Genomic DNA, 24,674 nt, shown 5'->3' with positions numbered 1-24,674 from the left:
GTGTTTCTTTACTGAACAGGAGACAAGTTGTTAGACGTTGAATCTGGTCACGGACAACCGCCAACTCAACACTTCACCATTATTTTCAATTCATTCGTAATGATGACCTTGTTCAATGAATTCAATGCGCGAAAAATTCATGGACAAAGAAATGTGTTCGAAGGCGTTTTCACAAACCCGATTTTCTATTCCATTTGGATTGGTACGTGCGTTTCTCAGGTGCGTACATTTCAATTATTCAATATCCACGCAATGCTTGGAATAGCTCGAACTCTGGTCATTTAAAATTAAGTCAATCGCGCTGGGTAGTGTACGCAGGTCCGATAATGGCATGATTTGTAGTCAAAGTCATTTTACATTCTGACTGACTGTACATCATGCTACTTGTATATTATTGCCGAGTTACACACAGGGCGATTCACTTAATTTTCCATGACTCGATTTTGAGCTATTTCGAACCTTTCTCCATTACATATGACCAGACTGGTAAGCAAAACATTTTCCAAATTTTGTTGTACAGGTTGTCATCATCCAATACGGTAAAATGGCATTTTCAACTAAAGAACTTACCCTAGAGCAATGGCTGTGGTGTCTATTCTTCGGACTTGGCACACTGCTTTGGGGACAAGTAATCACAACCGTGCCTACACGAACATTACCAAAATTGTTATCGTAAGTCATAGTTAATGATTTTGCTTTACTACATCAAACTGTTTGTATAGATTTCTTAGGCCTTAACACTTATTCCACACACGAAACAGAGAATTTTACAATCCGACCGTTAGACGAGACTAAACCGGTTAAAATTTCACAATAACTACCGAGACTTGTCCTGTGTAAGACTGAACCGGTTAAAAACCGAACTCTAAATGGGTCTTGCGGTATCGCTTTTCGTCGTCGATGGTATTCTATTTCGATGTCGTCTTTCATTCATCAATCTCCGAAAGATAGTAATCGATAAGACGGACATGCATATCTAATATTTGTGGTTTTAATGTCTTTGTCCAGCGCCGTGATTTGTTTTGTAAATCGATTAGGTTGATAACGGGCTAAATCGTGGGATTACTTGACTTTATCAAGATGCATTACCGTTTGATTACTGACCGTATTCATGTGATAACTAAAGTGTTACCCAAAATATTTTTTTTTTGTTTTTACTTTGGAAATCCGATCCCAATTGAAAATTAGTTTCTCTCATGTGCATTTCGTAGTTTCGAAACTAATAATTAGCGAAGGGTTTCCAATATGTATCTAATGCAAACTTTAGCTTCGATTAGAGCCAATTCGATGTGGTTGCTGTAAGTTTGAACTTTGCGAATTTCGTATGCAAATAGTATTATATATTATACGGGTCAAACTACCATTCCACCTTGGTATAATGGAAATATACAATCGCCTTAGTGTAATTTACAATGAAAATTTTGGAATTGCATGTGCGAACACAACTAACGAACACAGAGAGCTCGAAATTATAAGCAGATTATAATATTCCAACTGAAAATGTTTTATTGAATATATGTAGATGGGGACGAGGACACCCAGAGCAATACACTGAAGCCATTAATTTGGGCGATGAACGATTTGATTCAATGGATTCCGACAAAAAACCACGAGCTGGCCAAATACTCTGGATTCGTGGATTGACTCGGCTCCAAACACAGGTATGTTATGTTCTGTTTTTTAACTCTCTTTTCGATCTCGAATAACATTTCTCTTTCTATCACAAATATTTATTATATAAATATCAAATCTTATTATACATTATATATTACTCTATATATCCACTTTTCGACCCCCCCTATTTTGCCCCCCGCCACCTTATATCATAATATAAATTATATATATAAATACTCGTAACGACCATTCTAGTTTCTATAGTTTGAATTTTATTATTTCATATTTTTTTTGGGTTTCTATAGAGTCTATTTAATATACAAATTTCTATTACACCTATCTGAGGTTCCTTTTATTTAACCGCTTTTATTTCTCTCTTTTTGGTGTAAGAAAAAGTATCACGGAATTTTTTATATTTACCTTTTTTGTCACAGTTTTTCCTTCGCCAGTAAAAATTTTTATATAAAAAATGATTTAAAAAAAATATGAAATAATATCAATAAACCATATAAAAACACAACAACAAAACAACATTTTTACCAAATCAAATTTTATCATTTTATCATCACTTTCGAATTTTTAATATCTCGCTCTCTCTTTTTAAGGCACTGCTCTTTGTATTACATAGCCTCACAATTGATTAAATTGATAAAATTAAGTTCATAAAATATAATACCGAATTGAGTGTGAGCAAACATTCTTTTCTGGCAAGGCATTTATTATGATTGTGATAAGACACTTTTAACTGTTCCGTTGAGATTGCAATTTATTTGTGACAAAGACACAATTTGAAGCGTTGCGTGCGATTTTGTTTAGAAAAGACAGTTTTGACGTCACAGTTGAAAACTCTATCAAATAAAGTCTTGGTGTGAAAAATATTGTATTGCAGACTGTACTCCCCGGTGTACAGTGTTAAGTTATACCTAATGTGTCAGCGCTTTCGTTACGGTTCATCGCGCTTATGAGCTTGATCACAAAATCAATTTTCATGCATCGAAAGCCGTACTTTTCATTACGCAAGCACTTTTGGCGCCCAGCTTACACACTGTGTTAATCATTTACGTAACTCGGGATAAATTGAAACATCACGTTTTCGGGTGTATACTGACTTCGGCTTTGCCTCGGATCAATAAAACGCACATGAAAACTGGACTTTTCGGTTTCCTATCCTGAGTGACGTAAGAGACAATTTTCCGCCTCGATACAAAAATTTGATCTAGTGTTTTGTACGGCTTTAAATGATACTGTTTTCAAAGAAGATAAGGCAACGGTCGTAACACCAACCAAACATTTTCCGGGACCTTGTGATTGAATTATATTTGACTCAGAAAATGATTGTCTGATTCAACTAAAAATAAATGTAAAAATCAATCTAGCGCGATTGTTAATAAAGATGCCATTCACTTTTCATTTTTTTTTTGTGAAATTCGGTGTTTTGTTTAAAAATCGTCTCAATCGTGAGGATTACGTAATGTAAATGACAGCCTTTAAACATACAATTTTTAATAAATATAAATAACAAAAAAACCATCTCTGTTATCATTTTCGCAACATTTCTTTAACATTTCCATTGTTTTAACCAAATGAACAACATTTTACTAACAGGGAAACAGGAAAATCATTCTTTTCAATCATACAATTTCAAACATAAATAATATTTTCCGATTTATTTTAAAAGAGAAAAACTTTCTACCACGATAAATAGCTTTTAGCCAAACATTATACGTACACAACATCAAACACAACATCAAAAGAATGCATACTATACACATCAACAGCACACATACGTTTTCATAATTATATTTTTTCGTTTTTCTTCTTTTGTTTTATAATTTTTTGAATTTACTATGATCATAATTTTGATGAATTCTATAAAATCCTGCAGTTTTTTTTACTGTTCGCCAATACTATTGTAAAGATTGAATAGAATTTAATCTGCGTTGCGATCACTTCTCAATACAATGAGAAAGACAGTCGTTAAATCAATCTGCTTATAGAGGGCATTGTCCATGTTATGATTACTTCGATAATAATTTCATTTCCTTTTTGTTGATTAATGAATTTACATTCATAGTGTTTATAATCGGAAACATTGGAATGAGATTGTGCGACAATCAAGTCTGAAATTGATAATGAATCAGTTGAGAGGCGATTTCCTTGCAACCTTTTAAGAGACGGATGTTCACATTTTTTTATAGTTTTGAAACACTACAGTTAAAGTATTCCGTAATTTATTCAGAACATTGATTTCAAACCGGCACATTTAACTTAAATTCTATTTACATGTTTCTAAGACACATCCAACGAAATGCGATTATTACAGGATTTAAACAAAAAAATAATAATAACAACAAAACAACGCATCATCAAAAGTCATTTTTTAGATCTAAATTTAAAATTAAGATAACCCTGCCCGAGTTTCACTAGTCGTTTTACTATACAAAAAAATGAGTTCTCTTTTCATGCCAGTCATATTTATAATTAGAAAATTGAAATATACAAACGTGATAATAATAATGAGTTGGTTATTAATCTTCTTGTTGCATACGAGAAATATTTTCCGCAGAAATTCAACTTTTTTTTAAATGTTTGTGAAGTGAATAAAACTCTGTTACGCTCATGAATGATAAATTAGAAAATATGTTTCCCAACGATTTCGCTAGAACATCCTTAAGCCTTATCACATATTCGGGAGAATAAAAGCTAAATCCGCTTAGAAATGGTCGCGATTGACGCGCTAATGTTCTGCTAATCTGAGTAATTTAAATTTTTTAAATTTTATGGCATTGGAAAAGGATAAGAAATTAGACATCTAAAATATTCTCCAGTACCAACCCCGACAAATATGAATTGATTTAAATATATTTTAATAGTTACGGATGTATGCACGAGACAATGATAATGACTAAAAGGCCCGTCTAATAAACAAAAAAAAACTTTTTAAAATTTTTATAATTAAAAATTTGAGTTTTAACATTAAAAATTTGTCTTTTAACGACCCAAAACCCACAATTTTTGTTTTTGATTTTTGACATTGAGAAATATTGACACAAAAATATTTTCATCTTCACAACATAAATTTAATAAAATTTTTATTTTTATTTTACTTTTACCGCTACCGTTTTATAGAAGAATTTATTTTCTTCCTTTAATAATATACTCACTTCTTCCATCATATTTATTTTTCGTTAGTTTTCACTCAGTCAATATAGCATCTTAATTGATCGTTTTACTAAAAAACCAAAAATGCAAAGTTTTTATTTTTTTAATTTCTTTTTATCAATTATTAGCCGCCGGAACCAATGAGAGAGACTGAAGTATAATGAAGCGACACTCAATAAAAGAAAAAGAAAACGTAAATTTAAAGCAAATTTAATAAGAAAAAGAAACAGTGTGTTCCAGAGGTCGATCCGATAAAAAAAGATAATGAATAGAGTATACAGCTTCCGTTAGATTCAATTCAAAACCAATAAAAAATCCATTACAAAAAGTCAGATAAATCAATAACAAAATATAACAAGAAACAAGTACGTACGGACGACTTTTTTTGTTTAGTTGATAGTCTTGAATTTATTTTTAATCTTTTTATTTAATTTTTATTTTTCGTTTAAATATTGGTTGTTAGAAAATTTTAGACAAAAAAAGTTAAAATGGCCTTGCTTAGTCGTGCCCGTGCGTGATGTAACTATTTTTTTTCTTCCTTTTTTTCCTTTTCCTAATTTTTATATAAATTTTTTTAATTTTTTATTTGTTGTAATTTTAATGATTATGTTGCTGACGATTCATGTTGCACCTTACATTTTGTTAACTTTTATAACAACATCATTTCGTTCCGTTGAATTCACTTTTAATTTTTCTGATTTATTTTATTTTGTTTTCACAATCAATTCATTAGTTCGACCGGAATGAATTCATTTAAATTTTAATTTAAAACAAACGACTGTCCCAATTATTAAAATTATATAAAAGAAATCATCTGGTGTGCGTGGTGTTTGGGAAAGTAGTTGATCAATTATCGATGACCTTTTATTGCTATTCTAATTGTCGTCAAGGCAACTTCAAGATATATTGTTGAAAAAATATTCCGTGGCCTATTTTTCAGTTCACATAGAGTTCATCCTCAAAGCGTGTTTCCACAGCAGATAATTAAGTAAATTCTATTCAATATGAATTGTTCAGAAACTAAGAGCATGCTGTGCATTTTTCCGATATCAAATTAGGTCATATCAATGAAAAAGAGATTAAGATCAGAATCGAATATTTTACGAATGCGACTAATCGGAAAGAAATCTAATTTTAACTTATGGGAAGAGAATATTAATTTAAAAAAATGTTCATCGACATGAAAAGGTCAGCCAAAATTGGAAAAACAATTTTTTAGAAGATAATCGATCATCGCTAAGTATTTAAGATAATTGAATCTACTTGGTTCTATCTACAAACACCAAGCATGCGCACTGTTTACCCCCAAAAAATTACCCACACTTTCTACTTAATAATTATCTACTTCATTTTATAGCCTGTTCTCTATTCAATTTAATCACCTTAATCTCGCCAATTACACATCCAACAACACTTACTTAAACCATTCTTGTTATAAAAAATTGAAGTTATGTTTGTCTTAGCATTTTTGTTAGAAATTTGTGAATTGTCTAACCCCTTTTACCAAATATATTCATTCAAATCCCCTCACTAATAGTTATCAACATAAAAAAAAACTTTTCGATTGAAATTGAAATCCATCTATTTCATTTTGTTCGTTGATGTGTTGCATTGCAAAAAGAATTTCTAGAACAGCATTGACAAACTTAGATGATTGTTTCTTTTATTTTTTGGCAATAAATTTAATGATGCGAAAAAAGAACGCATATTTTGATGAAATTTTAATTTTTGAATATGCTTAAGACGCACATTCACGCACGTTATAAATATTTATAGAAATTTCTCTTCATTTTTCCTTCATTGTTTATCGTGAACGAAAAAAAAACATTATTTCCTTATTTCACCCACTGGAAATGTGGTACATACAATGTATCCCTCCTCACATTTTATGCGCAGAACAGTAGGATTCGTTTTGGTTAGACCATATCTATATCTGGGATTCTTTACTTGAGATTCATAATTGATTTGTATTTTTAATATCTTATATTATGTCCTGTATTCCAATGTAAGGTTTCGATTGTCCATGAACTATATTGTGAACTGTGTAGATACAAGTTGTCGAACACAAATTTTTTCTTTAAAATTTTTTTTGTTTTCATTTTCTTTTCAATACCACAACATCTATGCAATACGAATTATTCGATTATAAAAAGTATGGTCTCACTGGTTTAACCTTTTAGAAACGTCTAGTCATCGAAGTAATAGATTTATTATGGAACACTCGGCTATACTTTAAACAAATGAAGTAACAGATTGAATTATTACATCGCAAGACCTTTGTCGTTTGTAAAAGGTTAAAATAAAAGATAAAGACAAAACAAACTCTACCCTAAAATCACTTCAAGAGGCTAAAGTTCATTCTTAATTTCGGTGAAAATATCTACCCGTTTCGGAAACCGCAGCGTAGGTATTCCGAACATTATATGTTGATATTTTCACAAAAATTATTTGTATTATCACTTACATTGATAATTGTACGATGTTTGAAAAATACCGAAATACAAGTAGCTCAAATCATTAGACAATAAATTGCTGTTTATAATAACAGAAACTGCAATTTACATTCGAGATTGTTTCATTGGAAGTTGAGCCCAATATTTGTAAACAATATTTGATCAAGCCACTACTTCAAAATCGGAATGTAGAGCTCGTTTAAATTAGATCTAGATGCGACACACCCATTTTTGCATCACATTCATTAAGCGGTGAGTGGGTTACGTACGTCAATCTGTTATGTGTGCATTGTTTTTTAGCTTTGAATCGATTTATCAGATGATGAGATTACTTTGAAGTTAATAGTTCGCCGATTCTAATTTTTAACATTTGAAGGATAGATAAGAAAAAATGCGAAAGAAATATAGGAAATGAAATTTAGCAAATAAATAAATGAAAACGAACCAAAGTTTTTCAAAAAATTGAACAAAAAATATTTTTCATAAAGAAAGCCAATTGTTATTAGTTCGAGTAGGTTTTAGATAAAATTACATAGATTACTAGTTGTGTTTGTGTTAGTGTTTGGTTTTTGTTGTGTTTTTTATTTTTATTAATTTTTCTTTTATTATTTTTTACTAACAATAATAATAAACAACGAAACAACGGTCCGCTATCTCGTCAATTCCGATTGATTTAACCGCTCTTGTTCGCAACAATCAAAATATAAATTTCAATTTAACCTTTTCTGGTTTCTATAAGCATACAGCCGTATAAAAGCCAGTTGAAAAATTGTGTCTATTCAAAACCCTTGCGACTAATTAATGTTCGAAATTTTTTACAAGCTTTTAAAAGATAGATGTGAGTCTCATTTCAATGGGACCATGTACTATACAAAAAAGAATCCAAAAATAATATAAAATGTCAACGATTTCATTCAGAATCTCATTTATCTCTGACCACTGTCCTTTTGTTTGGACAGCAAATGTTTCACATTATTTTGATACTTTACGCTTAATTTTTTGTTTTTGTTCCTTTTGTTTTTGATTTTTCACACACCATCATCGATGCATTTATATACATAATTATATACCCTGAATACCCGTCTTCTCGTTACTGAATTGGCAAACTTTTTTATTCTAAATAAGTTGTATTTTTCATCATTTCTTTTCAAAAAAAAAAAACTTTCATCTATCCATCCATAAACAACATCACACAATTACGTCTGTTTGTGTTTTTATAACGTCGTCTATTCTCTGCTCAGAAAAAGTTTCGTTGTTTCTTGGACGAATTATATATTGATTTCATCTAACCAATTATATGATTCTAATCCTCGGGTATTATAATGGATAATAGAAATAATTTTCCACTCAAACGTACAATCTTGAATCTATTTACAACAAGCGTACAATATCTGTACTTTGAACTGAAACGTCCATCTGCTACAACGTTCACTTCATGCATAAATAAGATTGTAGCCAGGTGGAATGTGTACAGTTTACAGGTGTATGATTAATAAACTTTCGAAAAGCAAAGTTTCATGGAAAAACTATAATATCATGCATTTTGTAACACCGGGCGTATACGGACCTTTTCATCGGTTGTTCAAAACTTTTGATGAACATCTGATGCTAAACGTTCAGCAAAATTTCATTGGGAAAGGTTCGACCATTTTTATTTCACATTATACTTCATAATGCCGAACTTTGCATGCTTGTAGCACAGTTCCGATGAATTTCTTTTGCTTTGTATAAAAAATAAAAATCATCTACTTCGCTTTCCTCTAACTAAAGTCTCATTTTCAACTCATAAATCTTTTTTTATGTAATTTTTTTTTTTTAATTTAATTTTAATTTATTGTGTTTTGCCGCTTGCGATATTTTCTTTTGTTTTTTATTTAAATTGTTTCTAGCTACGTGTTATTCGTGCATTCCGGTCGACATTGGAAGATTTAGAAGAACGTCGCTCCGTTCATAGTATGCGTAGTAGTCGCAGCCATACCGGCGGTATTGGTGGTGTGACACCAGGCATGTATGCTCAACCGACGCGTCCGTACACATCCACACTGACCGTACCACCGTTATCGGTTAATTATACGGAAATATCTTATATTGATGAAGAGCCACCACAACATGGAGTTAATGGAAAAAATGGCCAAAAAAAGAGTGGTGTTAACAAAGATGATGACGATGACGATTCGAAACAAATCCATGAGACTCGGATTTAGATCGTTTTTATTTTGTGTTTTTTTTATGATTTCATTTCTTATGAATTTTCAAATTCATTTAAAGAATCAATTCAATTATCAAACGAAGATAGGCTTAGTTTATCTTTAATCATTAACAATTTGATAGAAATTTGCTTAATTTTTTTTTTATTATTTAACTAATCTTAATTATGTTTTAATTTGCGTCCGGCCAGCAATTTTGAATATTTTTTTTTTGGTTTTTTTAACTTTAACATTTATTGTTTAACAACATTCCATCCACGTTGGATAATGAATAAATATCCCTTTAAGTAAAACGGTACTTAGAAGTTACAGGAAATGTAATACGCCACACACAACACTTTAGTGTAATTTTTCTAGTTTTGGTTTTATTTATAAAAAAATTTAAATAAAGAAAATAGACAGGTATATACAGATCACTACATTCTTAAGATCAAATCCATAGAAACATTAGCGGCTGTTGTATTTAAAAATGTTTTGTTTTTATTTTATAATTTGATTCGATTTTTTATTTCTCGGTGCAATCAAATTATATTGAAAATCTCTCGTTTTAGCAAACATTTAGAACATTTTAAATATGGATGTGATGCGCACATTTATATGATAAATTCTTGTTACATATTTGATCGTTAAAAAAACAACTTACAATTGATGGCCCATTGTAGATTTAATTACCTTTTACGTGATTCCAACTGCAAAGAAGAGGGAAAAAGTAGAATAAAACTCATTCCAAGAAAGAAAAAGAAACAACAAAGATTCCAAGTGTACATCTTCCGAGTTGTTTTCTCAAACAACCCTTTTCTGCTCAATACCAAGATGAGCAATATATCCAATATACTGGCAAAGTATTATTTCAAAGAAGGGAAGGTCTTTCCTCTTTGTTAGATGTGTATGAAGTCCGGTAAAGGCTTATCTCTTGAACATATTACGCTATACGCCGACTACATTTAATCGCAAAGGTCAAAATATTTTCATATATTTATATATAGTAGTCCAGTCACAAAAAAATAGTTTTTGGCTGATTGGTGTTTTGAGAATCCTTTTATAAAAAGTTCCAAGTTCTATTTCGTATATAAATGCTAACAAAAATATTTTACGTAATTAAACTATTAATCGATTGCCTGCCTCATATTTTAAAAGAAAAGAAAACTTATTTTTACCGAATACATTTTTATTCTCACTAGCTTAGAATTGGTAGATTTTTGTTTTTTTTTTTTTGTATAAATTTTATCGACCTCAATCGTTGACATATACGTGCGATTTGGTTATGTCATTTCAGTAAATGTGTTAGGAAACTTAATTTATGGAAAATATTTTGGGAATTAATAATAATCAGATTCAATCTTCTGTGCCTAAATTTCATCCATTTGTTTCTCTTGTTAGAACGAACTTTCCTATCCTACGATGCTAAAAATTGACGTCGATTTAAGAAAAAAAAAAGAATTTAGATGTGTAAATTAAAGTAAAACAAAAACTATAAGTCAATGAAGTTAAAGTAGAGAACACATAACTTTACGAAAGAATGAATAAAAAAACTTACAGAACTACAAGAATATATTTAGCCTTTTAGTTGTATAAATTATAACCTTTAAAAATAATTTATTAAAATTCTTCAAAAAAACATTTATTTTTTGTTGTTAAAATCAATGCTCTGCCTTTACATCGATTCGGAGAACCGAATGGCCCTATATTTACTATATATATATATATTACTACTTCCATATGCAAAATACCTTTCTGGATGCCAAATAAATTGCAATTGCAGGAAAACCTGTCCCTAATTAAAACAATTTTTTTTTGGTCTATTCACAAAACTCAGAGGTTTTCTGCCGGTTACATACTATAAAAACGATCTGCCGTATCATACTACAGCAACTTGCGAACTTGCAATATTTTATGTTTTTTTGTATGTTGTCCATGATTAAAATGAGTTTAACCTAACCCACCCCCCCATATATTTATGTTCAACCGTACACACAACTTGCAATTTACAAACAAAACTGTGGCACAAAAATAATAATTCACCAATAAAAATGAAACCTCAATAAATGCAAAAAAAATATTAGATAGAACGTAAACTCTATAATTAAGTCTTATCGCATTTATTTTTAGATGTCTGTTATTAAATCAATGGAAGCTGAAAGAAAAATTGTCAATAAAATTTGAATCGTGGTATGTATATAACTTACGCATTGGGCAGATTGTAAGATAAATTATTAGTGAAAAATTGATTTCCATGATTTTACAATCCAAAAAAACAATGCTAACGAATAACGTCTAAGGCCCAATTGATTATCGTTGAACATTATTCTCTCGGATTTATCCATTTCTAAAATGTCTTCAAAATTTTGGATGTAAAGTGGCTAAGATATTACCGTAAATTTTGGATTGAAAAATAAACGAAATCAATGGTTGATAATTAGATCTGCTGTCTTCCAAATGTTTTTATTTTAAGAAAGAGGACAATCATTCCCAAGATGAAAGTGCTTTAAGATATACGCGATAATGTGTTGGAATCACTGAGGGTTTTTTCAGTCTCACTAGATTTCGTCAAGATGGAATTCCATTAAATTTAAAAAAAAATCTTTCCCATGGGTTTTGTTTAACGCCTTTATGCAAACAGTAAATTGAGACATAGAACAACCATTCCTCAATACGCGAGAAATAACAAATGGCATCACTGCCCTTAAGAGCGTATTCTCAATCGTTTTAATTTATTTTAAGTTCAGCGCTTTCTTAAAAATCCAAAGAGGTAAAAACGAAATCACTTCGTCTGCCGCCCCGTTCCGCTCCGTTTCTATTGGTTAAAACGAAATTACGTGACAAATTTGAACCAATCCGAAATCGTTAACGGAGTGCTATAGGTAGCGAAAAATTGAACAACGATCCATGCTTGAAAGCAATGAGAAAAAAAGTTTAAAATCTTTCCTGTTGCAGGTAAGTTTGTCTCCAGGTAACCTACAGTAGCTGCCACAGCTATAGCTCTCCACTCAAAAAATACAGCTGTGACAGATAACATAGATTACCTGAAGACAAAGTTACCTGCAACAGGTAAGATTTTCAAATCTTTTTTGTCAGTGAGGTTCATTCGAGCAAAAAGTTGACCTGGGATCTGACGTTATTTCAAAGCTAACAATTACTTTATAGTTGAATATTAAATGATGGAAAGGTTATGATCATTTTAGTATTTTGGACATCGTTTTAGTATTTGAAGTGATTTTCGAACATCGTCTGATGAAAGCTAGGAAACTCTACTTATAACTTTGACTTTAACGATTTACATGAATTTATTTGATGTTGATGTTGATGTTAACTTACTTACAAACCAATCTCTCGTATGAATTTTATTCTTTAAACCAAAAAAACATCTCTTATGTTACCGGCCTGTGAACTGTAACTAAGAAACAAAAATCTAATCATCTCAAATGTCGAAAAAGTGCATCGGATATGTTTCTGAGGGAAATCTTATGCATATCAAAAACTTCCGTAATAAAATTTCAGGAAAATAATAAATTTTTGAATAATTTTCTGTTTTGCAAAGTATTGTATGTGAACCAACATAAAATTATTGACGATTTGGACCCATTGAATGGCCATTGGACATACAAAATTTTGCAAACAAAAAACCATTTACCGTTCTTACAAAATATATAGCTTTATACAATTGGTTGAATTAGGGATTTGGTTATGCGTCGTTGGCGTTGGTTGGTTGGTTGGTTGGTTCAAATTTCATTTATCTCTTTAATTGAGATATGGAACCACTTAACCTCTACAGATATGAAGTAGCATTTTTTCTATTTCACACAAAACGATCCTGAATGTTTTTTAATTTGCAAAATTTCACATTTACCTTTTTAGGTTGTTACATTTTGAGTTCAATAGTTTTTCGTTTTCGTTTTCGTCTTAGCTATCGTAATTTACTATTTTTGTTTACCAAATCTTATTCTACAAAAAATATATATATAAATACTTGTGTATCATTCACCGTTTTAAGTACGTTTAATATTGCGCCACGTTTTATATTACAAATCTTACAGCTTCATATACCAATTACATTATTCGGTCTCTGACACATGAACTCTGAATTAGTTGTCAAATAACTGACTCATTGGCCCCCACTATACTGGAAAACTTCAGTCATATTTTAGATTTTGTTTGAATTATTCCTCCAACAATTTTACACGAATTTTTTTTCTTTATGGATTCATTTCCACTCATTGGAAAAAAAAGAGTATTACTCGAAGTGACACCGTTTCGGTTAAAGTTAAATTTTAATTTTCTACTTTTCTATGCGATTCGAATTCGATGTTACATCCCATGAATTTACTTATAATTTTTGTTTTTTCGATTATTGTAAATTTCTTTCTATTTTTGACTACTATTTTTCTCTTACCTAAAGGTGATAGGTGGTGAATTGCAAGAGCGTCTAATACCGGTACCATACAGCAAGAGCTCCACTGATCAAGCTGTAAGCTGTTTTTTCCACTATCAAAGTCTATTTTTTCGTTTTTCAATTTTTATTTGTTGAAAATCTACTGTATGTGATATGAGTTTCTTTGTAACTTTTTTTTTGTTGTCGTTTTTAACTCAGACGTCTGTTTTATTGGTTTTTTGTTTTGAAAATATTTTTTTTTATTTATCTTGAATTTCTGATGCCGAGTCTCTTTTATGTTGATCTTGGTAGCTGGTATACATAAGTTGGGCGTTGACGTTTAAACGTTTCTGCATTCATGTTTTTCTAGTTGATTTGTTACGTAGTTTTCCGATATTTTGAATGCATCGAAGAAGAGGTCATTGACTTTTGAGTATATGAATAATATTATAATACTTGCTATATCATCACATCACATCGTCCAACCAAGGAGGTCGTTCAAAAATTCATTCCCCCTTTGGCAATTAGAAAACGAATAAATTATTTTACGCGATTTTACGTCAATTCTACCAACTTATGTCATGCAAATGAACCGAAAGAGGCTGTCCAAGTTCGGTTTTGTTCTTTAGAACGCCCACAAAGCCATTATATATATATATAAAAAATCAAACTACTTAATGTTTCGTTTGTCTGAATCCAAGATATAAAACCGAAAGTAATAAAAAATGAAAAAAATTCATGGAAAATGCTTCAACGGAAAATCACATGAAAACCTTTCATTTCCATCATTATATCCGTTTTCTGTGTAATTTTTAATTCGTGCATCATGACAATGTATTGTGTAATGTTTAGAAATTAAAATTGAAGCACTTTTCACCGCATGAACAATAAAAACAATTTTTTTTATTTTGCGTGAAACATGCATGTTTTATTGACTGATTTTAAAATGATTTGCTTTTATTGTTTTACTTTTACTTACTGTTTTCGATCCCACTGAATGAACTATATATATATATTTCTCTATACATCCCCTGTGCTTAATGCCTTTGAACTATGACTCTTCTTTGTTTTGTTTTTTTTTTTTCACCATTTTTAACTTTAACCTTTTTACACATATATACAGAAACAAGAACTCATTATAGAGGCATACACTTTGGCCATAACATTTCATATTAAAGTTACAATTTTAAAATGAGCAATTGGTTACATTTACATTCATAGTGTAGTGTTGTGCGAATGAGATTTTTTTATTTTATTGTAATGAAAAACGAAGACTGTATATAGGGGATAAAAAAAGAAATAAATGTCCTAGTGTCTGATCAGGGAAAATAGACGAGGCGTACGCTAAAAGCAAAGATTCGCCTGAGAGCATAAAATTCAATTAGCAGCAACACATGTGCATTAGCATTAGCATGTGAACGATAGCCTCCATATATACGTAAAATAATATGATAAGCCCCCTGTATTATCCTGAAAAGCTGGCAGATTTTCAAACGCCAAAATAATTGTGTGAACCCAGTAAAAAATTTCCTTTCTATATTTTTCGATATCCATGTAGTTTCCATGAACAACAACCGTAAATTTTCATTACAAAGAAAATGATGGTTTTGTAAAATGGAATGAAAAACACACGCGTTTCGGGGGGCGTTTTATTTAAAATTAAATTGCGTTTCATTAAAATTCCGAAATGAATTATTTTTATTGTTTTTCATTCTTCTGCCCTTTAATCTAAAAATGAAAAGAACATGAGATATGCGTGAGCATTGCTACTTTCATGTGCATTCGATTTCTTTTCTTTTTTTTGGCTGGTTGTTAAGAAGAAGGAAATAAAAACGAAAAAGGAAAATAAAAATCCGCCATAATCACTCTAACGGAATATGGAGTAGCATATTTTTAGCACAAGCATCTGCTCCTGAGTGCTGTTGTTGAGAAAGTTGTACAAAAAGAAACTCTTTGCATAATCGTCTTAAAACGTAAAAAACGATAGCCTTCATCGGCATGTAGACTGTAATTTTATTCTTGATTCACCGACCATGTTTATCGTTTCCTATGCATTTTGAATTACATTCACAGTTTTATTGATATCGTACATGTAAGTTAAAATTTTCATAAATATTCTCATTACAATGAATCTCTTTTCGTTAAAATGAACGTAGGTCTCTTGGGATTCATTCAAATTGACGTGAACTTGTTTCTTAACACATTAAATTAGTCGATGAGCATGGTCATTCTTATCCCAGTTGATTAGTTTTAATGGAAAGTTTATAGCCTACATCCATTTTTGAATGTAATTATTAGTGGTAGGTAGGTAGGTAGTAATAGGATTCAAATTTGTTTTTGAAATAAAATAAGTGCGTAACGAATTTTCCGTTCTAACTGCTCCGTTCTTTAGCTCTTCAGGCTTTATAAACTCCCTTTTCAATGAAAATGGACACGATCAATCAAATAACATTTTTTGTCAGTCCATTAACAAAATATGTTTGCATGCTAGTCTGTAAATTGTTACGTCCATAAGAAGAAAACCGAAAGTTAATCATCGACTAATAACTGCAATTGTTGGCGATTGATTGTTTTCTTTTTAAAAGATTTTAGATCTGCAATTTTGGTAATGGAGAATAGAATAGTAACTAGTAAATTGAAATGCTTGCTATTGTGTGGCTGACTTTGTATGACCTTAATAACATGTTACAAGTTTAAAGTTGGGTGATCGGGGATTGTTCAGAAAGATCAGCGATTTAAAAAAATTAGAGAAGAAAATTGATATCTAAATAAATTAGCGTAGCTTGTTTGTTGGGTGTAACTGAACAGTCCCTTACACCGAAGCTGTAAAGAACCAATTTTTTTGTTTATTTTGTTATTACTTTTGTTGAAAAAAAAAAACATTTTTTTTTTCCGTTTAACTAAAGATGAACTTAACTAATTCATGATTTTTCTTTCTTTTTTTTTGAAAAAACCAAAAAAAATCCTCCTATATCTCGTCAATGTGTGTGTTTCTGTACATATATTCGTTTATATATGTGTGTTGTATTTATACACAACCTCGAATTATGTCCATCCAACCAACCAACAAAACAACAACATCTATTCAACCACAACCAATGTACAGATTCGAGTTGTAAACGCATTTCGTCAGGGTTTAGATGCTCGATACGGTGAACACAGTAACACATCACTAGCAGAAGTACTACGCAAGCAAACATCACTGAGTAAACGTCTATCGCAAACGTCATCCATTGAATATGCCGATAATATACCAGACGAACTAACGATACCCGAAATCGATGTGGAACGATTATCATCGCATAGCCATACAGAAACTGCTGTTTAAAAATTAAAAAAAAAACAACAAACAAACAAAATATGAAAGGTACATTATAAATATATATTTAAAAGAAAGTAACATGTATAAATTAAAAATAATATAAAATTTAAAAAATCACACACTATTTTTTAGTAACAAAAAAATAAAAATGAAAAAAAAAAAATAATTAAATTTGTATACAAAAAAAGAATGAAAAATAATTTAAAAAAATTGATGAAGAAGAAAAAAATGATAGAAATACATTTTCAGTAAACAATTTAAAAAAAAATGAAAACCAAAAACATCCGATAAAGACATCTCTGATAATCAACATTTTCCTAATTTTCTATTCGTCACAAAGATTTCTTCACAAAAAAATAATCGAACAAGAACTTGAAAAGAAAAATTAAAATCTATTTTTCTCTTCTCATCCGATTCAGTTCAATAGCTTGAGAATATTTACTTTCCAGTGCTGCAGGTTTATCACACATTTTAGGACAATGGAACAACATTAAATGGCATTTTCGGTCATACTAATTAACAATTTTTATTTATTATTCGGACTTGCTGTAATTCACTCAAACTGTGACTTTGACGAATTCACCCACTTAAACGGTCAATGGTTTCGGACTTAAAATATTGTTTTGCTAATAAAAAAAAATCACAAAAACACAATTCGAAAATTTCCAATAATATTAAATTTGAAAAGTATTTGACTACTACACCAGTCTTAGAATTAAATAATAACAAATACAATTTATCACGAGCTTTTTATGCATTAAAGCTTTTAGTGTTTACCATTCAATTGTATATAGCCAATACGTTCCTGTCAATAACATACCACAATGTTTGTAACTGGAAATTCTAAATAAAAGCTGGAATCTCATTAATGCCCGGTCTCGAAGGCATTAGACAATGAGTTCGGGAATGAATTCTTTCGACAAACTTACTTCATATTGTCAACCCTCTCAAAGTTCATACTCAACGGGAACAGCGAGCATATTCGTTCTGTGAAATAACACTCACAATTTATATTACCATAGTGCCCAAAACGGGGTTTCATTGCTATTAAATGATTAATCGTCTTTTATTTAGGGTAATTACCCACCGAATTACTAAATTATTCACTGCCCACTACCACTCGAAATCTTAAAGCCATTTTTGCAAAGAAAATCAATTCTTATCACTAGTCAGATGGTCCAAATGAAGAAATTCAAATAATTGGACGTTCAATATTTGTCAAGTAAAAAGAATCGGGAGCTTTCTAATCCAGAAATTCATGCTGGAGCCTGAAAAATGAGTCAATGAGTTGGGACGGACCATACTTTCGATAAAAACATTTTGGAAATATTCGATTCGATTACACTGAGATCGCGTTGTAGCTTTTGTTGTCTCTCCTATTATATCGGTAAACCTAAATAGAAAAGTAAGTAAAAAGCTATTCAATTGAGATTTATAATTTTACGTTAAAACTTGATGATCAAACCAAAGAAAACCAGCATACTCCATTTCAATGTACTTAAAAGATAGAATTTTTGTTTTGTTTTGTTTTTATTAGAATGAACAAAATATAATAAATTTGCCATGACCATGCGCATCGGTTGAACAGCTGATGTTAGCCAGCCGTCAAGTTAAGAGAATGAATTTTAACAATAATTATATTAAATTTAACAAAAAAAAGGAAAAGAAAATTGTTATTTATTATGGTGTTGAGGATCCAACACACAGCATAACACACACACACAAAGAAAAACGATCTTATATTATTTTTAAGGCATACTGTTTGTTGTTATTTAGTAGTATAAAAATTACATTAAATTAAAAAAAAAATGATGAAAAGAATAAAATAAAATTAATTAGAAAGTTAAAGCAAGAAAGTGAAACTTAAAAATCCAATTCAACAATTTTTTTTCTTTTTTTGTTCTTAATTTTATTTTTGTATGACTTTGGTATGAATCATTAAAAATTTTGCTTCTCTTTTTTAAATGATTTTTTTCTTTCTCTCTGTGAACCACATTAAAATGTCAGAGAAAATCGAGTTGGACATTTCTTTCAATCAAGCACGCTCACACACCTCTTTCGTGGAACAATGTCCCTTAATAAGTATTTTAATTATTTTCTATTCAATGACCATTTCGTATTGACGAAAACTCGAATCAGATGATAAATATTTCCCCGTGAAATGTTTTTTTTTTTGTTCGCTTCAAATGATTGTTGGGCGTACTCTGGGTTCATAGATTTTTTTTAAACTAAATTTGATTTTGAGTCTTTTATCCAGTTAATCAAACCAAACGTAAAATATAAATAATGAATGAAAAACCTGGCTTAACCGAATATGTAACACCAACCACAATGTACATATTACCATTATAATAAATAAATCAGTTACGGACTTACTGATTGTCTTCTCGTTTTACTATAACCGATTGTAGTATGCAAAAAAAACATCCTCAAATGTGTAAAGAAAATACTGGGTTTTTTTAAAATTATTATTATTACTATCTACTTGACAACAGGCTTTTCCGATAAAAACCAAACCAGAAAAAGAGAGAAAATTAATTATGAAAATGCTAGCTAAAATGCAAAAACCGCTCTAAGTAGCATATTTTTGAAAATTCTTAATCATAAAGAAAATAATAAAAATTTAAAAATAAAAATAAACAAAAAGAAAGTAAATAAAAAAACAAAAACATAAAAGAAATTTTAAAATAAAATGAAGAAACTCGACAACATAGAGCTGCCACAAGATTACAAAGTAAATATTTTAGAAATGTAAAAATAAATTAGATATTTAAATAACTGAATTTTTACTTAAAAAAACCAATGAAATGTTTAATAAAATGCTTCTAATTGATGATCTTATTATAAAAAAAATCTTAATTCTAAATGTGAAATCAGCCAATTTCTTTTTAACCATTACATTTCCAATGTTTCTAACTGAATTTAGTTTTTGTTTTTATTTTTGTTATTTTATGCTTTGATCTCTGAAAGTTAATAATCGAGCTTTTGTATCGAAACTTTCGTCAAAATGTAGCTGTTCCCCCCGCCCAAAAGCGTTCACCGGAGGATTATTCCGATTATTGAAACGTATTATCATATCGACTGACTGATTAACAAAGAAAATAATTATTTACTTGACGAATGATTATCTGATAAGACAATGGGACCATTTGAATTGTACGACAAGGCTGCCTCATCTTAGGCATTACAATCAAATCATTTTCAAAATTTGCATCAGTTAACTTTTATTCTCGATCCTCTCCGCCCACCATGAGACCCAGATATAATGTTCAATTGAGTTTAGATAAAGACAAGAAATTCTTGGAAATTGGAATAATGTAAATGTTTGTGGAGTCGTTCTTAATTTGATCACATTTGGATGTATGTATGTTCCAGACCGATGTCCGAATATTTCTTTACTCCAAAAATCTTTTTGACAAAAATATTCGAGGATTTTCTAAGAATATAATTTTTTACGAGACAACAAAACTTTTTTTTTAATCAATAAGCTCTGGTAGGTTCTGGTAAAATTATAAATGTTTGAAAATAAATCGGAATGAAAGTTATTGTCCTCTAAAATTCCTGTAGTAATATTCACAATTTGCCTTACATTCATGAAAGTGTTGTATCTTCTAATGTACGGTAATTTACCATCAATGAATAAAAAAAAACAACAACAAACAAACACACACACAAAATCTGCATAAGTTTGATGGCAACAGTTTCCTATTTATGTACAGACAAATTGTGAAGTGAAAAAATCAACCAAATGGTGTCGGCTTTTCGACTGGCAAAATAAGATCCCTGAACTAAGACGGCTACATTTCGAAAATTTGTTTCGACGAAATAAAAAGGAAAAGTAAGTAAATCTAAAGCGAGTATCAATTTAGACACCAATAAAAACATTTTTTTATCGAAATTAAAAGCAAACTCGAATTGTACTCGGAATTTAGATTCATTTTGTAAATTAAGTCCCAAACGTGAGATAGTTAGAGACATTGAAAATTATAATTAAATAATTTTTAAATAGCAATGTCATGCAAATGTGTTCTCTTGTCGTAAGTTCTTGTGATTAACTGCAATTTTTCTTTTTGATTTAAAAAAAATGTTTTTTTTTTAAGTTTTGTCAAAACCATTTACAAGTTACAGCTATGTACCACACTAAATTTCAAAACACGTTCGCACACAACGTGTTCGTTGAATGTTTATTATTAATTTTGTTTTCGTACGTCTATCTAGTTAGTAATATTCTTCTATTTCTTCTTCCTGTTCTACTACTTCTTATTCGTATGTTACATACTTCTTGACATTTAAAACAAAAAGGAAACCATTAACTATTATTACAAAAAAAAAGTCATTTTAAATGAATGCTTTAAATTAATAGAATTAATAAAATGTTTATGTTATTAAAAAAACTTTTCGTTTAGTAATTTATTACATTTTTAAGAGTAAATGGCAAAACATTATTGAATTAAAATAGAAAGAAAACAAAATAATGAATGAAACGCTTCTATAGTTATTAAAAAAGGTACTTAAGACGAAAATATAAAACGGTGTACTTATATACAAATTGAAAGTAAAAAAAAAAGTGAAGATATACCTTTCCTTATGTAGCATTCGTGCAACTGATCTACTAATTTTTTATTTGCAAAAATACAAACAGATGGAACCGAAAATTAATTTCAATTTGGGTTTTTTTTATACAAAAAATATTTTCAATGATATTGCATCATAAAAAATTTGAATTTAATTGGGGACGCCATCTGTGTAATCTTTTTAATCGAATGTTATCCCTGTCCTTATGCTACATAACAATCGTTAATCTTAGGAGAACATTAACTTAAGAGAATTTAAACTAACACATCCAGAACCAGAATTAAAAGAAATTTAAAATGTTGAAAGAAAATTTGCAAACAAAAATTATTATCCGAATAAACAAAGTGAAAAGCAGTGAAAAATTCAATGATGATAATGTGGTTTAAGTGTAATGAAAATTCTACTATTCTAAACAAAAAAATATTAAGGAAAAGAACACAGAACATTTAAATTTTAATTTGTGTCGAAACAAGATAAAAAAAATTAAATTAAATTTACAAAACTTAACTAAAAACAAACCACCAAATGTGTCGATGCATATTTTATATACTTACTTAAGAAGATAAGATAACATTTGAGAATTAAAAAAAAAAACAATATTCAAACAGAACGTTCATAATTGAAAGAATTCATAAAAGAAAGATCAATAAATTACCAAATCAACTTGTTACTTTTTTGCCAATAAAAACTAAAAAAAAATGAAAAAAAAATTAAAATGAAAATATATATTTATTTATTTATAATATATATTGTTGTTGTTGATTATGTTTAATAATATATTGTTGATTCGGAGGGATTTATTGGTTTTTTCTTCTTTCACCTACCATTTTACCATCATTCAAAGAAAAGAAAAACACTTTGCACCCTGCTGTCTACTGAATGGAAACACACTCAACCAATTTATTTCCACAAATGAATGAAAAACTACATTATTATACATTTAAACTATAAACATCAGACGAACATTTTTGATTTTGTTTTTGGGAAATAATTTCTTTTGATTATTTATTGCATTCAAGATATAAAAAGAATAACGTCTAAAACAAAACAAAAAAAGAAAAGAAATCAAATTAGGTAGTAACGAAAGAAAATAAATGAAAAAAATGACACAATTATAATGATTGAGAATTATTTGATAAAAATGGAGAAAAATAAGAAGAGGAAAAAAAACACAAGAAATGGAGAACTTAACTAGTGATTATATGCGGTTAAAAATGAGATTAAAATAATAAAAAAAAAATTATATAAAAAATTTTATGAATAATTGAAGAGGAAATTTGAAAGAAAGTTAAATTTAAAAAAAAGAGAAAACAAAACAAACAAACAAATATGTTATCTTATTAGTAGACCGTTTATTAATTAATTACAATATTAATAAATAATTATATATGAAAATAACTCGTATTTCATTTCCCGCCATTTAAAAAAAAATTGTCTACTCCATCAAAAAAAAAGATATCAGAGGATTCAGAAGATAATTCGTCTCACTGAGGAACATAAAAGGTAGACACTTTGCCAAGCGCCTCGTGAATTCCCACCTACGAATTAAGGATTTTCCCACAAGTAAAAACAAGTAAAATTTAAAAGATTTGGCTCATAACAATAATAAACAAATTATTGTCAACAAATTTCGCTGAATTGACTACAAAGGAATCTCGATTTTGATCGTTATCATTGTTTGGTATAAGCTCGATGCCCAATCCCAAAATACGGAACTATTCTTTTTGATTCACAAGAAGAGTTTGGAAAACTTACCATGAAATTTTACCATGAAGAGGTGACTTTTTCACGTATAAAATTCACACAAAAAGCACCTGTAGATTTTTTGGTTGCACCTTTAGTACTGTTCGAAAAATTCTAAAAATTTAAAAAAAGCAACAATGCAAGCTTTTTGCTCACTTTATTACTTCTTATCCGATTATAAATCACTGTAGATCATCTGGGACAGTTCATCAATGTCATCCTGTTTTATTGGATTCTTTGACTCCATTCTCTTTTATCGTTACTTTCCCCACACCTTCAAAAAACCCTACGTCACAGTCCGAGTTTTGAAGCTGGTTCACTATTCGATGAAATAAAGTTCCAGCTATAGGGCAAATTCGTTTATCACTAGGCAGGTCATAGAACTTGCCACATGAGTTTAATGTTGAGTTGAAATGTTCAGATAGTGTGATAGCGGACATTGTTTTTATACTTTAAATCTAATACAGTGAAGGCTGCACTGAGCTTCATTTCTTCGTGGTACGCAACTAATCTCATGTTAAGAGATTAAGAGTTTATCCTAGAATTTATCGCACTTGTGTTTCGGCTCGACTGTCCTTACATTTACTTCAAACGCCACTTTTAAATCATAAGAAAGCTCCAAATTATAGCACAGTGGACGCCAGTGAAAGTTTAATAGAAATTGGCTTCAGCTGGTCCACTCATACAAACGAAAATGCTTATACTTGTTTATACTGGTAAAATAATTACACTCATGAGAGTGCTGGTGGTAGGACCGTATATAGACCAATAAGCAGTTTTGCCTGAATGTGTCAGGGCTTACTTTAGAGAATTTTAATTCCGAAAATTCTGAAAAAGTTCCGAAAAAGTTCTGAAAAATTCCGAAAAATTATTTCTGAATTTTTCGGAACTTTTTCGCAATTTTTGCAGAATTTTCGGAATTTTCGGAATTAAAATTCTCGAAAGTAAGCCCTGGAATGTGTGGACCAGCTGAAAAACAGGTGAAGGAACTTCTCAAAAGCGAAAGGATGTTGACACCTAAGCTGATGTGTCTTAAGCAGACTTGGCCTAAGCCAAATTTTACATTTTACATTTTCCTTATAAAAACATGATCGTAACAGTGTAGTCATCACATTTAAAACTTCAACGTCTCAAAAAGTTTATTCATTTGTGGAAGGTAGTCGATCGACAAATGTTTACACATCGTCTTTGTAGTCTGAAACTGATGACGAGAACAGTCCATAAAGTCA

The 24,674-nt window shown here is 29.9% G+C and overlaps 1 protein-coding gene across 8 annotated transcripts in view; it reads left to right on the top strand.

Moving 5' to 3' along the window:
* The window catches only part of LOC119081003 (plasma membrane calcium-transporting ATPase 3), a 57,115-nt gene extending 34,812 nt beyond the window's left edge, over positions 1–22,303 (top strand). The window contains exons 15-20 of one of the 8 annotated variants that reach the window (XR_005088415.1): positions 20–219; positions 521–672; positions 1,523–1,661; positions 11,546–11,605; positions 13,833–13,901; positions 16,912–16,964. Coding sequence is in view for 7 of the 8 variants with exons in the window: in XM_037189677.1 (XP_037045572.1) it covers positions 20–219; positions 521–672; positions 1,523–1,661; positions 9,119–9,433 (806 nt within the window). In the remaining variant the exon portion in view is untranslated. Of the gene's footprint in view, positions 1–19; positions 220–520; positions 673–1,522; positions 1,662–4,904; positions 5,029–9,118; positions 11,055–11,545; positions 11,606–13,832; positions 13,902–16,911 lie in introns of those variants that run through there. The other 7 variants (XM_037189679.1, XM_037189678.1, XM_037189683.1 and 4 more) reach the window with 7 other exon arrangements.
* The last annotated feature ends 2,371 nt before the right edge of the window (positions 22,304–24,674 follow it).

The sequence above is a fragment of the Bradysia coprophila genome, unplaced genomic scaffold (assembly GCF_014529535.1).
Source record: "Bradysia coprophila strain Holo2 unplaced genomic scaffold, BU_Bcop_v1 contig_350, whole genome shotgun sequence".
In the NCBI taxonomy this organism is placed as follows: Eukaryota; Metazoa; Arthropoda; class Insecta; order Diptera; family Sciaridae; genus Bradysia; species Bradysia coprophila.
The sequence above is the reverse complement of the archived record's forward strand: the minus strand, read 5'-3'. Positions and strand labels throughout refer to the sequence as shown.